This window comes from Bactrocera latifrons, unplaced genomic scaffold, assembly GCF_001853355.1.
Source record: "Bactrocera latifrons isolate USDA-ARS-PBARC rearing strain unplaced genomic scaffold, ASM185335v1 scaffold_96, whole genome shotgun sequence".
NCBI classification, from domain to species: domain Eukaryota; kingdom Metazoa; phylum Arthropoda; class Insecta; order Diptera; family Tephritidae; genus Bactrocera; species Bactrocera latifrons.
The window spans coordinates 967,743-985,282 of NW_017537667.1; the positions used below are offsets into that span (position 1 = coordinate 967,743).

Genomic DNA, 17,540 nt, shown 5'->3' on the forward strand with positions numbered 1-17,540 from the left:
TCCCAAGACCGACTCATCAGATGCTGTCATCGTCCATGCCTCTCCACCATGGACTTTACTTGTCAAGTGCCAACCAGTTAAGAATATACATACATTAAATATTCTATGCAATAATAAATATATTGGAATTTATTTCTATCCATTTCATAGTTTCAGTGGCACACTTACCTGCCGCTTCTACCAAAAAATTAAAAAAAAAAAAATCAAAATACTATATTTTCATAATTTTTAATGATTTATTTTAATTTTCAAGTTTTTTTAAAGATTAAATTAAACGTGAATGCATGCTTTGTTTCCATTATTATTATTATTTTTTTGGCTTTTTATGTTTTGTTTTAAAGTCTAATTGAGATATGCTTTCAAATTTACATAATTTTTAACACCACAGCATTAAAAAAGTTACTAMAAATCGAAAAATTTAGCAAAAAAAAACTCTTACAAACTTTTGGGTAATTTTTAGCAAATYAACTTAAMACAAGTAAGGAAAGGCAATGACTAACTTCGGGTGCAACAGAACATTTTAAACTTGCAAAGAATTAAAGTCAGGAAAATACTTTAAGGTCTAAAAAGGCGAACAGAGAATTGAACTTCGATCAGTTTTAAGTCTATATATAACTTATACAATGACAGACACTTAAGGGTTTTTAGAAAGACGAAAATAATTATATGAAGTACGTGGAACTTGATGTAGCATCGACCTGATTTTATCTATTTTGCCAATATCACATACTATTAGCATGCAAATGTTCCCTGCATTTCATTAAGGTATCTTACTAGTATATAAAATACAATAACCAATCATATAGAGTAAAGTGTGCCGGATGTTCGAAAATCGTGATGTTAGTTGTATGGGGTCTAAGTCATTTTTCCATTCAAATTTTTTTATATTAAGCACATGAATACAGTGCTATAAACGAAGCACCTTCTCTAATTTCCAGTAATATAACTCACATATTGAAGTATATTTGTGGTATAAATTCACATGGAAMTTCAAAAATATATGTACTGGGTATGTGGGGACTAAGGAACASTTGTTGGTCATAAGGTGGCATACTTTAAAGGAATTATTAGTGCAAAGTTTTATCCCGTTATATTAATATGCTTCATGATTTGTGTACCGGAAATTAAAAAAATCAGATGGAATTTAAAATTGTACTATATAGAAGTATTTCGCTCGGTGACATAKGAATGTCAGTATAATGCCACGTACCACGTTGGTTGAAATCGATCGGTCGGGTCGGAAGATCTTATATATGATTTTACCAAAAAGTGCCACCACCATCGTCTGATTCTTACCCGGCTCCCATAACGGGGAGAGAAAAAGGCCATCTCATACCATATCGGGTGTAAAATTTTATGTCTCTGTCGTATTTAGTWACTGATTTAGCGGAGTCCCGATTTTTAAAAAATAAAAATAAAATAAAATGAAATAAGAGCTTTTTGCCACATAATATTTTTGTTGTTTTATTAAATTAATTTTGGTCACTGGTTAGGGCTAGAGAATTGCTATAATTTTTTTTGCTTATTTTATTGCTATAATTTGTTGTTTTTGTAGCCAGTATTTAGCTTASAGTTATACATATGTATATGCACTTATATACAATTTGTGTAAATATGTATAGATACTATATGCACAGGTTCATGCTATTTACAATGAAAGTGCTGGAATTTGCGAAAATATTTTTATTACAATTTTTTCTGCTACCAAATTTTTTGTTATTGGCGTTTGGTTGTAAACACGATATTGTTTTAAATTTCATTTAATTTAATATATGTATGTACAATTTTAATAATTTGTTGTAATTATTAGCGACTAGATATGCGAATAAAATCCATTTTTTATTTGCTACTGATATTTTGTATTTAATATTTTTTAGATAATAAGTTTTTTGTTTAATTATTTTTTATTTAATTTTTTTAATTTTTCYTTTTTTAATTTTATTTTTTTTTATATTAATTATTTAAAATTTATGTGTTTTTCTAAACAACTATTAATAACTAGCGCTAAAGCAATAGGAAACTGTACTCTTTATATACCAAAGTTTATATTACATTGTACATATGTATTTATTGTATTTAATTAATAATATAGTTAAGTTAGTAAATTGCTAGTTTTAATATAGTTTAATTTAATTTAGTATTGTTTTTGCTAGTATACATTAACTTTCAAAATCGTATCTTGTTTTTGTTTTCTAATTTAATTATTTTTTGTTTTTTATATTTAAAGATATTTGTATACATAAGTATGTAAGTGTGTGTTTGTGTTAGCAAGTGCAGCATAGTGCATGCTTAGTGTCGTGTATTTATATATGTTCATAGTGCATAAAATTTATAATTGTATTATAAAATTGCGTTTTTGACGTGGCAACGTCTCATAAAATGCGGCGCTTTATATTTTCAAGTTTTACAAAAGTTTTTCTCAAAGCTTAGTTTAGTAAATGTTTAGTAATCAAATGGGAAATTGGCGCTCCGTTTTCAATATAATTTTTAATTTTTTAAATTTTTTATTCTTAATGTTTATGCCTTTTTGTCAAATATTTATTTTTGTAAAATATGTGTGAATTTAAAAATTAATAATATRTATATGTTTTTTTTTTGAAAACGTCAATTTAGAAATTAATAATATTTTTATTTTGTTTGAAAAAGTCAACRCGTGCATTTTTTATTTGTTTTTACATGCCTATGTAGGTATGTCYATAGTTTTTAAGCTCATATTTAAGCTTAGTTCTTTGGTTGTATTTACAACTACTGGTTTCGTCTTGGTCACTCTAAGTTCTTGTTTTCTAATATTATATTTTTAAGCAATGTAAAAGTGTACGTTGTGGATTTTTTTTGAAAATTTTTAAATTAAATATTAAATTTTATGTAATCAAGATAAAGTACATTTTTAAAAAATTTTTATTAAAAAATGCGTTACAAAATTGTTGTTGTTGTTTGTATAATAAAATAAATTTTATATAATAAAATAGTTTTTCTTTTGAAGAAAAGCTCACGGGCTGTAATTGTTGTTATAGCGTTATTGTTGTTGTCTTAYTGTTAATGAAAATTAAATTTTGTGCTGTTGCCCGCTTGAATAATTGCAAAAGTTACAATTTTTTATAAAATTTTATGTTTTTTTAATTAATTAGTTATTTTTTGTTTTAAGGAAGTACTTTAATTGTGAAGCAAATATGTGTGTATATAGTTTTTTAAACTATTTTATTTATTTATTTTTTAAAAGCGAACTAAATATGAATCAAGCTCGGCTTATAGATATGCATTTTTAGGAATTCATTTTTCACAATTTTTCATTTTGCTATTTTTTAGTAAATAAATTTCGAATAAATTTCTTTTTTCTGTTTTACACTGGAATTTKCAAAGTAAATTTCATATGAAATTAAAAGACTTAAGACACAAACTTTTTGCTGAAAYCATCATACACATTTGTATTGTATGTATTGGGTAGTCGAAAAGGTCTTTTCGTATTTTGTCAATAGATGTCGTTGCAGTCGTATATCTGCTGCCAATCACATTSTGTCATACCGTATAGTGTTTAAGTTTCATTGAACCAAAAATTAATTTGGGAAGTTGAAAAAAGTTACAGCTGTTCAAAAATTAGTGAAAATAATGAAAAAAAATCGCTTTATTTTGAAAATTTTGTTTAAAAAAGGGATTGGCACGCAAATCTCCAATGAAATTTTTGAAGCTTACGGAGACAATGCTGTGTCAGTTCCTTTAACACAACAATGGTTCGTTCGCTTCCGATCTGTAAAATTCAATTTACACTCATGAAAGTTTTACACTRATAGAATAATGTCCTCAGCGGAAAAATTGCAAAAACTGGTCGACAAAATGGTACAATTTGTTTGTTTATTTATTTTTAAAAACATAAAACGTGAAGTCTGATTARAAATTCGAAATGGCGCTTTCGACTGGTTTTTGAAAACATATAAATATGATATTCTAGCCTAGAAAAGACGACTCTAATTTGTTTTTTTTTTTACATTTTCAAAATTTAACTGTTCAGGTATACATACATGCATATGTAAGTCTACTAAAGGATTTTCAAAAATATGTATTTATATGATAAAGAAAATAAATAGAGGGTACTACTAGTCCAAAAATAAAAAAATCTAAATATAAATAAAAATAACTATTCAATAATAAGTCTACTAGAGAATTTTTCAAAAGTTTAATTATTTTCGGAGTTCCCTAGAGGATTTTTCAAAATTGAAATTATCTTCCATAATATAGGTGTTTAGCTGATCCGGTATTAAAACTGGTTCGGCCGGTACAGAAACTATAAATGCGTTTTTGTCGAAACTCTCTTCTTCAAAACGAAAGTCACGGCAGCCCAGATTCTACCGATTTACTTGAAATTTTGAAGCGACTCACGAAGTTCGTGTCATAAGCCTTTTGTTAGAAAATGCTGGAATGCAGTCGAAAATTATGTTTGTTACCTCTTTCGCTTCTAACAATGCATACATTAATTTTATTGTGCAATAATGTGTTGGTGGAAGATTTAGATAGTATATACTTTGGCAAACGGTTTTTATTTCACTTGTTTATAATTTCAATGCATTTACAAAGAAAATATTATATATTCTTAACTTGGTTGGGTGTTTAATCTGCCGCTATATATTTAATTTTCCTGCACTTGGAATTACTKTTCATACATTTTGACTAATTTTGGTTTGGAAAAATTACATTTTTAAAGAAATGGTGCAAAATTAAAGGAGAAGTAATAATTTTGTTATATCTTCAAAGATTTATTTATAAAACTGTTTGTGAATTATGGCTCAATTTGTAATTAGATAAATTGGAAAATAATAAATTCTGGGGTTTTGAAATTAATTAAATTTTGTTTTCGAAATTGCAGTTAAATTTTTGTTTATATCAAAGTGGCTGTTAAACACGTTTTTTGTAATAGGAAAACAAATTTGTAGATTAGGTTGAAATCAAAGCGCAGTTTCAAAAAAATATATGGGCTAACATAGGTAATCCAGGTTTGAAGAGCTAAGTCCACATYTGATTAAAACAGTTTTGAGATGACTGTTAATATATCTGTATGATATGCTGAGGGTACGCTATTTTAATTTTTATAACTCAACAATGATTATTCTTCGTTCCACAACATCTTCAGTGCAGACAATTTCCATAACGTTTGTTAGTATTGGTATACTACATTAAACTTTGCATGACACTGTACTCTTGCTATAATATGCATTACTCATAACAATTCACCAATTACCTTTCTTCATCCCCAGCAATACTAGGTCAAAAGCGCAGACAAACCGCCTACTGATTCAGCAGCGTGTTGGTCACCTCCGAAAAGGAGCATAGCGGATTGCCGTTGGCCATAACATGATCACTAATACCGTTGCTGATAATGCTGCCTTGACTGGTGCCGCCGCCGCCGCCGAGCACGGTTGGACCACCGCTGCCGCTAATCAAATACGTCGCTGTGGCAGCGTTGGGCGCGTAGGCCAGCGCGCTGTGCGACAGCAGATGCGCGGCGTGCTGTTGCGACGAGGTGACGGCGCGCTGCGTTAGATTGTGGTCCAGCCCATTTAATGCTGCTGTTGTTGTGATAGCTTCGCTGGCATGTATGGGCTGCAGAGCGGTGCTTAGCGGCAGCGCACTGTCGCCGTTCATCATCGATGCTGGTGTAATAACTATCGGTGCTATGATTGTCAACTGGTGATGGTGATGGTAGGCAGCAGCAGCAGCAGCAGCAGCGGCGGCGGCGGCGGCAGAGGACACTGTAGCGGTCGTAGCTGAGCTCGAGCTTGGTATGTCTGTGTCGCTGCCATTGCTGCCGCCACCATTCAGGAGCGCAATGTGACCGTTGGCAGCAGCAGAGTTAGTTAACGCTGTTGACCCGCTGGCGGCGGTGGGGGAGTGGCACGTCGGGGATGAGCTGGACGAAGCTGTGGAATTGCAACCGGGTAGTGTTTGCAAATGGTTGGTGTAGCTCAGTTGTTGCAGTTCCAATTGTTCCAATTGTTGCTGCTGCTGTTGTTGGTGGTGGTTGTTGAGCAATACCTATAGTTGTTGGTTTTATATTTTTTGTACATTTTTTCGTGTTTTTTTTTTTGTGATTTAAAAAGGAGGAGGTAAGAAAGTAGCATGGTTAGTAGCTGAGTTCGGTAGTTTGTGGTTCATAACTAATACATACGTACATACATACATATGTAGTATATATACGGTACAAACATATATCTGTCTAAGCAGTGTTTCAAGTGTCACAGTAAAGTTGTAAGCAAATAATACTAGTGATAGTGTGCGTTGGCACCGGTTTTACAACAAAATTTTATAATAATTTTTGTGTAACAACAACAACAACAATAACGATATACAACAAAAACCTACAAATTTGTTTTTCCTTTCATGGCTAAGTGAATATAGTTGAAATGTAAAAAATTTATTTGTTTTTTGTTTTTTTTTTTTACAAACGTGATTTGAGTGCTTGATCTAATTTACATATATACTACAATAAAATGAGGCTAAGTGAAAGCAACATAAAACTGACCGACGGTAAATTATGCAGAGCTAGTGTATACACTTTTTCTCGGCAACAACTGTTTTACTTGTTCTTAAATGTTGTCTGTGTTAATTGTATATAAGTGGTGTTGCTGCAACATTTTTATAGAATATATGGGACAAGCGCATATATTTGAAAAAACATGTTTATTGATTTTATTTTGGTAGGTGAGTAAAATTGTGAAATTTGTTCAAAAAATTTTCGCAACATCTGGCTAGCAACATTTCGACGCAACCCATAAAGTTTTGCTTAAAATAATTGACAGTGCTATTTCTCGTATAAACTGTTAATAGTATTATTATTATACTAATAAAGTATTGCTATGAATTTTTTATATGCAACAGCCGCCAGCCCTTGTTGTGTAGCAAAAATGTGTACGAAATGTTTTGCATTTCTTATTATTAGAACAAATTTGCAACATTGCTGGATATGTTACAAGGTAAAATTCACAAGCAAATAAAAAATCAAAATATATCGCAAATGAGTTTTATCTATCACCCACAAAATAGTCAGCAACATGTTGCCAGCCACATTTTTCATCAATCCTTGATCTCATATTCAGAAAAAAATGTATTACTTGTTGCTCTCATAAATGGTTAAATTCTTCCAATATTAGGTATTGTGCAGCTACATGTTGCTGGCAACATTTTTAACCTTAGCAACAAGTTGCTGGATTTATTTTTTTGTGTGAAAAGAAACAATATTTGTTTTTTTTATATTTATAATTTTTAGCAACATGTTTCTAGAATATTTTCGGTTCACGTCATAAAGACAAAAATTTACGCAGTAAAACATATTTTATTAAAGCTCTAACGAAACATTGCAAATTACCCATACAAATTAACAAAAAAGTGACAATATTATGTTGCTTAACCAAGCCTCTTTGTCTGCAAACTACTTTTACAAAAAAACACATTACATAATTTGTGTATCTTCTATTAACTTGGCTCACAGAGCGCCTCCTACATGCTGCGTAGCAGCTGCAGCCGTCACAATATGTGAGCCATTATGTGCAGTGCTGGAAGGAGAAGAAGAAGAAGAAGCAGAATTTGCAGTGCTGATTGTGTTGTTGTTGGTGGCATGGTGATGGTGGTGATGGTGATAAGTGAAATACGAATGCGAGTATTGTGGGTACGCAGGACTCCATACCTCACTACCGTTCGCCGCTACATGAGCAGCGTGGGCATGCGCGTGCGCGTGATGATGAGCATGGTGATGAGGATGAGTGTGCGCATGCGCCACATGTGCATGGGAATGCGGGTGCGCGTGCGCGTGCGCGTGAGAATGATGATGAGCATGGTGATGTGCTGCCGCCGCCGCTGCGTGCTGTGACTGTGCATGTTGATGTGCAGCTGAGGCAGCTGCCGCCGCCGCTGCTACAGCGGCTGCTGTTGTTGGTGTCGCGCCGATATCTGACGGCGCTAAGCGCGTTGAGTGCAATGGCAGATTGTTGGCAGAAGCAGTGGTCGGGGTGCTCATATCACTGGCGCTTGCGTGTTGCATGTGTGTGTGCAAGTGCTGCTGCTGCTGCTGCGTATGTGGGTGCGTCAAATGTGTGGCAGTGGTATTGGAGAGCTGTTGGTCAGCCACCGAATTGCCGCTGGGGCGTTGCGTCAATTGCTGTTGCGTTGCGGGCGCTACCTGTTGTTGTTGCTGCTGTTGCGGTGAGGTGGTGTGAGAGGAAGAGGAATACAGCCCCGAATCATCGTGCTGCAGTTGATAACTGTCCGGTGTGGCAGCGTTCTTGACATCCTTCACGGTGGCACTGCCATTCCATTTGGCACTTACCACTTCATTTTCGTTGTTGTTGTTATTGTTGTTAGCGTAACTAAGTCCATTGGTCAGCGGGGTAGCCTGAGGCGAACGTTCAGCATTGCTGTGATGACGTCTACTGCTGCCGCCGCCAATGCTATTAATGGGAATGCCGCTGGATTGTGATCCCCACATGAGCACAGTTTGTCGCTCATATGGATCGTGCTGTGTCGCGCTCAGTTCTACTTTTGGCGTAGCGCTGCCACCGCTACCGCTGCCTCCATTCACCGTTATATTTGTGTTGTTGCCCACTCTGGCGGCATGCGCAGCAGCAGCAGCGGCGGCGGCGGCAGCACTCCCATCTATCGGCGACGGTCCGTCCGATGAGCATGACACCACCTCCATGATGTGCGGCGAGGATTTCGGCGTCTTCAGCGGAACTTGCTACAACGAATCGTGCAACACATTGTTGTTGTGAGCGTGAAAATGGCCGCCAAAGTAGCACGGACTCACCTGTGGCGTCGATGTAGGACTGCCATACCCACTACTATAGCCGCTATAGTATTTCCCCGTTTCCTGCCACTTGTCATCTTTGGGCGCAATCGTATAGCCATCATAGGGCAGAAAACCGTTCACATAGGCAGAAGCAGGCGCACCCGTGTGATGATAGTCCGTGTAGTAGCTGCTAACACCCTGCAGCCGATACTGATGGAAGAGATTTTCGGTCACCGGATAGAAATTGGTCGAGTGCACTGAGGTGCCCATGTAGATGTTATCCGCAGCGGTTGCATAGGGCGAGGTGGTATACATGGGATTGAGATTTGAATAGGCGGCGGCGACAGCCACAGCGGGATCAGGCAGATACTCAACTACCGGCGCTGGTGAGGTGACCTGTAAAAGCAACTTTCGAAACAGTCACTTTGACTTTATTTGAAAGGCGGCGCACTTACCTGTCCTAGTGAAGACGTCTGTTGTGGTTGTTGTTGTTGCATCTTACGTTTGGTGCGACAAGTGGAGAGGAAGTCACGCAATTGCGTTTTATAGCGTCGATTTGGCCGCGTCGGTGTCACTGGTGGTGGCAACGCATTCGGTGAGGTGCTTGGTGGCACCACCAATTGATCGGCCTCTGAGAAATAAGTGGACGCGAGACCGGTGTCCAAGTAGCTCACTTTGAAGTCCATTGTACGCTTGCCAAGCAGGTCGTGCCCCTCCTCATCCATCAGCTGACGATGTGTGCAGATCACAAAGTCGGGTTTGGAGTTTTTGTATACCAATCGCGAGCTAAAAGGGAATGTATGAAGCTCGTTAATGACTTTTTTCAATTATTTGCCTCTAAATTAAAGCAAAAGAGTCAAGACTTCCTAATCTTTTTGGTTTTATAAGAAGTWAATTAGTTTCTCATGCGMCATAATTGAAAASCCGATTGAGGYTCTCCTAGTTTTTTCTCTCTCTACCAATATATCTCGCTATCTCTTACTATGTCTGTCYCTCACGATGATCTTTTGTTTTCATGGAAATTTAAAAAAAGCTTTGGTCGCAATTCCTTTTTTATGGAACTCTTTTGAAAACCCTTTATACTGATAACACAAGCCACTCTATAATAAGACACCTGAAAGGAAAATATGAAAAAATATATAATGAACACTAACCTCGTCTGCAGCCACTGCCATTCGCCATTCTTCTTCTGATACCGATAAGCGATCATGCCCGAAGCGCCAGTTTTCAGTACTAAAAATTTTAAAATTTTATTTTTTTATGCAAAATGCCGGCACTTCACAGACTGTGGTACTCACATTCCTGATGCGCACTGGCCACGTAGGCCAAGTCGTCGTAGTGCACCAAATCATAGCCGCCCATATTGACTAGTTCCGCATCGGAGTAACCCAAGACATGTTTACCACTGTAATTACAACAAAAACAACAATACAACATTAGTTTCTTAAAAGCTCAAAATTCACACCTTACTCACCGCTGATCCATGGAGACAAGTGAGAAGTCCAACTTATGCTTCGACTTGAACATATTCTCCTTGTGCGGTATCTCTAGCAGACTGGGCGGTCCGAAGGGTGTACAATAGGCGAATAACGCCAGTGGTGGCTCTTCGGTTTTACGGTTTTGGCCATGCAGTATCTTGATGCGTCCACGTATGTCCAGTCGCAGGAAGCCGGAAGTGTTATCGAGCAGGCAGCGAAAACGCACGGTGAAGCTACGCTCCAAGTAGAGCGCCTTGTCGGGCGCCAATGTGTCGGCCAGCTGTATGGTAGACATGTCGGCGGGAAGAAATGAGTTCCACAATAGTTGTCGCTGCAGCTCCTCACGATCCTCTGAATGGACTAGTTCGTAGACGGACTGATGCACGATGTCTGACTGGAAGTAGTGTGAAAGCGAAAGAAGAAGAAAAGACATTCAAAAAAGCAAGTCAAGTGTTAATACATCAGGGGTCACTAGTTGTGTTTCTTAATTTGACACCGTTTTAGATTCTACTGTTAATTATTTGCTTTGCTTTGGTTCTTTGTTTTGCTTATTGATTTCTTTATGGCGCAACGATTAATAAATCATGAAGCAGACAAATTGAAAACTCAGTTGCGCGTGCGTAAGTCTGAGTTGGCAATACATGCAGCTATTTTGTCCTTTTAGTTGGAATATTTGTTTTTGTTTTGRTGCAGTAAGAAAGCGGCAAATTGAGATATATCTATAAACATGATTTTGTTTTYCGCACATCTTTTTGTGTTTACGGTATTTCTGCTCCGTGGCATAMCTTTTGAGGTGGAGCCCCTTCGACGATGGTTTCGCGTTAAACACAATGCAAGAAATTATTGRTCGAGTAGATAATTTTGAAATCATTCTTATAGCTAGAAAGGCAATATAATTTTTTGGGGTGGTTCTAACTTTTGATTTCACCAATCGGTTCTTTTATATAATTGCTTCGAATTTTACAGCGAAGAACCTCAGTGATATATTTTTTTTTTTGTTCGCTCAGCGTGTGGGCCACAACAAAGGAGTAACTTAAATTTCCAACATCAAGGGAAAAATAGCGATATATATTACATCAGTTTCTTCACGGATTTTCAGCCTTAGGCCAACTTTCACGAGCTTTATRTTTTTGGTTCACAAGACCTTTTCTGCAGACCTGATCAATAGGTGCAAATTTTGCTGATGCAACCATTATTGAATTCTCTAAAAGTCATCTTAAACACAGAGATTGTTTCATATTGAACGAGCTTCACTCTAACCACTGTCGGAAAGAAGTTTTGTCGTCTAAGCAGAGTCAATGGAAGAACCGAAAACGTGCACTCACTGTACGCCGTCGAACTGACTTATGAAACAATGTGAGACTTGGCAGTGCAACACCGCCTTGACTTTTTTTTGGCAAATAGCTGCTGCTTGAAACCAAAACAACAACAATAAGACATGGTCAGACTAAACGACAGCACCGACCCGATCGAAMGACTATAAATAAAAATCAGATCAGCGGGTGGATTGCGCAATCGAATWGTGCAGCGAGAACAACAAAAACAAGAGCCAAATGGAAGCACAATAAGGGAACGAGAAAAGCGAAATGTAAAAGCAACAAAGGCACAGTAACAACACAACATCGGGCAGATGCAATCGATTGCTGGCTCAGCGGTTATACTCAAGTGTGTGCTGGTATATGTATATACTAGATAGATATGTTCGTCTGTATGTTTGCTTGTACGAGTATTTGCTTGTTTGTTATTATTGCCTTTGAATGGCGTTAAAACGRACGCATTTGCGGATTCTTTTTGCTAGCAGCGATCAAATTGAATCGAACTGCAGAATCAAATTGAATTGTATGCGGTAATAGTGCTGTACGTATGTGTGTGTGGCGGGGATTCCGGCGAAACCAGCCACTTACTGCCGTTCGCCTTTTAAGCTGTGCAAATGTTGGTTTGGCGGCGTTGCGCATGCGCCTGGCGCTGTTCTTCTTGGCGGGAACAGCTTGTGGYAGGTGGGCTGTATTTGTTTGTTCTCCGCTTATGGCACATATAGATATATGAAAGCGGAGGCAAAAATTCATATGCTTACATACAAACATCGGAATACAAGTGTTTTGCCTCAGCGTTGTTGGCAAGAGCCACACTTTGTGGTTGCTGTGATTTCTTCTGTTGTACTTTTTTTGCGAATGCATTTGTAGCAGACAACTGGCTTAACTGTTGTGGTAAAAGAGCTGTAAAAAAATTTGCAAAAACAAAAACAAAAAATGTTGCTACATGATTTGGGTTGCAACATATTTACTAAGCTGCCCGCACTGCCACTTTCTGACAACAATATCTCGTTGCAATTCAATTGTTAAAACAATATTTGTATTGTGCCCGCGCATACAACAACAAACACCGCGCACATGCGTGCACTTCAGTTTGGTTGAGTGTTTGTACAATTTTTAATTTAGTTGTAAATGTGTAAATCGACACTTGGTCCGCCCATTTTGGCATCTCAATTAAAAATTAAAACTTCGACTGTATATGTTGCAGCTGAACGCTTGATTTTCAGATCTTTTTTTGTTATAATATGTACATACATATATGCATTATACGTATCGGAGTGCAATCACAAAATAAAAAAATTAAAATTCAGAAATWAAATACTGAAAAAAGAATTTTGGAATATACTTTTAAAAGTTTTAGGTTTTGTTTTTTTGAAATTTTGCTTGAAAATTTAATTTTTTTTCAAAACATATTTTAAAATTAAAAAAAAAAAATATTTTTAAACATTATATAAAAATTTGAAATTTTTTTTAACATATGTCTATTTTTTAATTTTTTAGAAATATTTTAGAAATTTTAAATATAATTCCAAATTTTTTTTGTAACTTTTTTTGTGAAAGTTAAAAACTCTGTACTGAGTATAATTCTAGCGCTATCTCTTTTTCTCTGTGAATACCAAAGAAATGTCTCTGAAGCTCTATGAAAATAGAGAGATGCTAAGAAGTCCYAGATCTTTTTAAGATCATAACGGGATTTTCAATAAGGGCGCTACCAAAGTAAACCGATAGCGACCGCAAACGACGCCATATTTTTTCCTCCCACTTTTGAAATATATCTCAGTAAAGTTTGCAATTTCATAATTTCATCATTAAAGGATATACGAAATTAGTATATCGAAATTATTAAAATTTACAAACGAAATTCGGAGGCAGGTGCCTCAACTTTAAGACCGCTACGTTCAATTAATGGTCGTCATAATCGTCCTGTCAGACTAAAAATTGAGCGTCTAGTGGGAAAATTTTAATCCACAAGTACAGAACAAAATGTTTCCGTGGAAATGAGACAAAGAAGTGCCAGCAGTGTCGAGAATTGAGGAAAACACAAATCAGTCTCTCAAACGTCGTTGTCTAGCGTTAGGCATCTCCTTGACATCGTTGCAGATAATTTTGCRAAAGGATCTTGGCCCACATGTTTATAAGACCAAATTGACGCAATAATTGAAGCCGCTTGACYACCAGAATCGTCATATATTCGTGAACTGGTCCGATTAACAACTTAAAATTGATCCGCATGTTCATTCATTGATCATGTCAAATCAAGTCTATGGYCTATGCCAACAAGKCAGCGATGATTGATGCACTTCTTATGAATATCGAACGTGAAATTGCAGCGTTATTGACCTATTTATGCTTGAAAATCGTCCAAAATTTGGTTCAGCGTCTGGACTTCTGCAAGGTGCCTGTGGTCCCGTGGTGGCCATGCAAAAGAAACCGAGTTGGCATCGAATGTACTTTCACAGGAATAAGAGTTTTATTGAAATCTCAAACCGTTTCTGTTTTATTTTGTTGCGCGCTTATTGAAAACCCCGTTATATTGGAGAAGGAAAGCTTAAGCAAAAACAGCTGTAAGACTAATTTCCATGCTTCAACTATACAAACAAATAAGCGATTTGCGAAATCGATTTACGGAGCTGAAACTATATTGCCTATCGGTTAAAACGTTTGTAAGACTTTGTATTTCAAATTTAGAAGACTGGGATATTACTTTTCAAGCAGTTACATGTCTTTTCAACCGAACCTAAGCTAATTTTCCATTCAGACAATCAAAAGCCGCAAGCGAAATGACTTCCTCAACACGTGTTGGGAGATTAATGAGCACACATACATGCATATACATATACACACAAATATGTATATATATGCACACATATTTTTTTTTTTAAGTAGTGGTATCTATATATTCAATATAGTCACACATACATACACATACATGCTKATTATAAAATTCTTATTGTGTTTCCATTCAAAAACAGAAAAGCGCCAACAACAACAAGCCGAAATTGTTGGCATTCAAGTGTAATTATCCACAAATCAAAGACGGTAGCGCATTTGATAATCACCAGCAATTAGAGATTTTGAAAAGAGGAAAAATGTTAATTATATGGACGGACGTGAGGTAGCTGTGTTACAAGTGCGTGCGAAGTAATGTCAGGTTGTTGCAACRCACCATGGGTTTCATTCACAAAAATGCCACAATGCATAAAACAAAAACAATATCAAAAAAATAATGGAAATAAAAAACGATTCAATCAAATCAATAAGAAAGAAATACCAAATAACTATTTAATCGATTTGAGAGTAAAAAGGAAATATTGAAATCTTTCACTTGTGAATGTAAAAAGCGGTCAGTGGTTTGGTTATTGTTTTATATTTGTATATATTTTTTTAATTTCAAGTTTTTTCTTATCAAAAATGTCGATTTATTTCGTGCTCAGGTAACTGTGCGTACTTTTGTTGTTGTGTTCGCTCACCTGATGAAAACCCAAATAGCTCTCGATGCTGTGCGTGGCAAAGAAGACCTCGCCTTCGCATGTCAGAATCATTAGAAATCCATTTAAGGCCTGCAAGAGAAAGCAAAAATGTAGAATAAATCAACAAAATATGTGTAAGTATGTAAGTATGTATGTGTATAGTAAGTTTTAATTGTAATACAACTGATAGTGGAAGAATGTTTTGATAAGTTTGATGTAGTTAATTGCTAAAAATGTTGATTTTTATATATTTTTGGAGCTTGACGATATGACGATGTAAAATTGGAGTCAGTTGTGACAAAAGTAGACTGCCAGCTGCTTCCATATTATTTTTGGGTTATTAATATTAAAAAAATATATATATATATTATAAGCACATAAAACAAAAATATGTCATGCACGGTAATGAACCTTAAAAGTCTCACTCTTCCTTGAATACTCATTTTGGTAACAGAAAACCTAGAACCATTTCCATAAAATATACAATCTTCCAGCTTCCAGAGCCACAAAAAAAAGACATAAAGTTAAATATCGAACAAAGGAATATAATTTATATTGGACACAGAGGGTGAATGGTCAGTTAATCAACAATAAATAAGCGATCTTCATAATTGTCTATAGTTTTCGAAGAGTCGAAGAATTTTCAGACAAATTTCATGAATCTCATCTCTCAGTATGACTTATTCAACAAATGCTTGTCCCAATCGAAGTTTAAAGTAATAATGCAGCAAGGGGTGGCTTGTTTCATTTGTAATTTGGTACCTGTAAGAAACGCAAGGAAGCCTAGCAGTCTCTTCAGAATGATTGGCACGATTCGCATACTAAATGCGGTGATTGTGCCTTTTTGAGTTCAACCTGAGACACAATTGCGTCTTATCGCTATGTACCGTAAGTTTACGGTACGAAACGTGAGTTTTTTAAGGTTATGTTATGATGCGAAATTTATAAAACATTATTTCTGATCAACTGAAATGTATTTAAGAAATAGCAACAGACATTTCATTTGATACCAAGCGCTTCAAACTCTAAACCATTCGGTGATGGTTTKTAAAGTAGTCAAAGGTGGAAGAAMGAAAACAAAATAACTAATGTAAAASCAGCGCATATTTTCTTATAGATTGTTTTATAGGATTTCCAAACTTCTCTCTCTATGATATATAATACGATGTATAGTACAATTGTAAATTCGAAGAAACCCATCTTTATGAAATATATTAAACTTTGAAGATTTGTGATTCTGACGTGAGTCTCCGAATACCTTTGATTAAGCTTAATATTCCACGCAACTATTCTTWTTGATTTTGGCAAAGAACAGAGAAAAGCCGCCATTTTTAATTACAATTAAAGCTTATTACAACAAAAATAAATCATAAAAAAAAAGAATTATAAAACGACAAACAGGTATAACCACCCAAACAAAAAAAGTCTCACTTTTTGACGCACAAAAGACAGAATAATTGCCGCCAAGAAACCAAAAAAACCACAGCGTCAAAGTGATCGCCACCGAGCCGTTCGCTACCGGCAAGTGGTGCAGCAGCAAATCACAACACCCATACTCTTATACGAGTATTTATTCATGTTGTCATTGCCGCCATTGATGGTTGTAATAAAAATATTAATCCGTCATTTGTTCATACGCAAAGCAAAAAGAAACGAAAGAAGTGAGTAAAGAAATGCTGAATGAATGAAAGAGAGGCTTAAGCGCCACAGGCTCATCAAGATCGACGGTGAAAAGCCAAGCGTCTACAAACAATATACTTCTCGACTTATATATGTATATACATAAATATGGATATGTGTACATATTTATTAGTAGAGAGAACCCACAGAGGTCTAGATCAAACGGGGAAACCAGGAAATGGCAAGCAATTAAAGCAATGAGCWCCACTACATATGTCGGAGTGGAAGCTGCGCTCGAAATACCTGATATTTTGTAYTGACTTTGATGAAGGCAGAGGCTTTGTGGTTGTATGTAGACGTGGCTTTGCTTGTCATACCAATTCTGAGCATTTTCTGTTTATGCGTTTTATACACACAAACTCGGCGGTACTTTGGCACTTACACAGATTTTGAGACAAATACACAATTTGTAACCGAAACCAACGCTTTTATATGTATATTTCCAAGACTTGATTGATCTATTACATTATTTAATTTATCCCGTGCGGTTTCATTCATAATTTTGTTGGCTCAAAGCACGAAAGAGTTTCGTATTTTCGCCCTTTTTTGTTTTTTGTTTTTGTTCAGTGTAATTGTTTGCCGAAGATGGCTTGCATGTTAGAGGTAGTGAAATCTGACAATTTCCTGTGAGTTGTGAAATATGGAGTAAAATGAAAGTGTACCGAAAATAGTGCAGCAGTTTTATTTTTAAGAATAATGGGCCTCTATATTTTTATATTTTATTCGAAAAAACGATTTTTGGAAGAAATCTCCTTGAAAAGTACCTCCATGCGCATCTTGGTTATAAATAATTAAACAAAAAACAAAAAAAAAACATAATAAAACAAAA

General features: G+C 35.8%; 1 protein-coding gene across 2 annotated transcripts in view; it reads right to left on the reverse strand.

The window, feature by feature from the left end:
• Nucleotides 1-4,184: 4,184 nt before the first annotated feature.
• LOC108977863 overlaps nt 4,185-17,540 on the reverse strand; it is a 99,066-nt gene continuing 85,710 nt past the window's right edge. Inside the window, exons 4-11 of one of the 2 annotated variants that reach the window (XM_018947819.1) lie at nt 15,032-15,121; nt 10,245-10,642; nt 10,069-10,175; nt 9,925-10,003; nt 9,226-9,556; nt 8,789-9,166; nt 7,673-8,719; nt 4,185-6,024 (exon numbers count right to left, since the gene is read on the reverse strand). In XM_018947819.1, coding sequence (XP_018803364.1) covers nt 5,278-6,024; nt 7,673-8,719; nt 8,789-9,166; nt 9,226-9,556; nt 9,925-10,003; nt 10,069-10,175; nt 10,245-10,642; nt 15,032-15,121 — 3,177 coding nt within the window. In that variant the 3' untranslated portion in view covers nt 4,185-5,277. The remainder of the gene's footprint in view (nt 6,025-7,672; nt 8,720-8,788; nt 9,167-9,225; nt 9,557-9,924; nt 10,004-10,068; nt 10,176-10,244; nt 10,643-15,031; nt 15,122-17,540) is intronic. The other variant, XM_018947820.1, reaches the window with a different exon arrangement.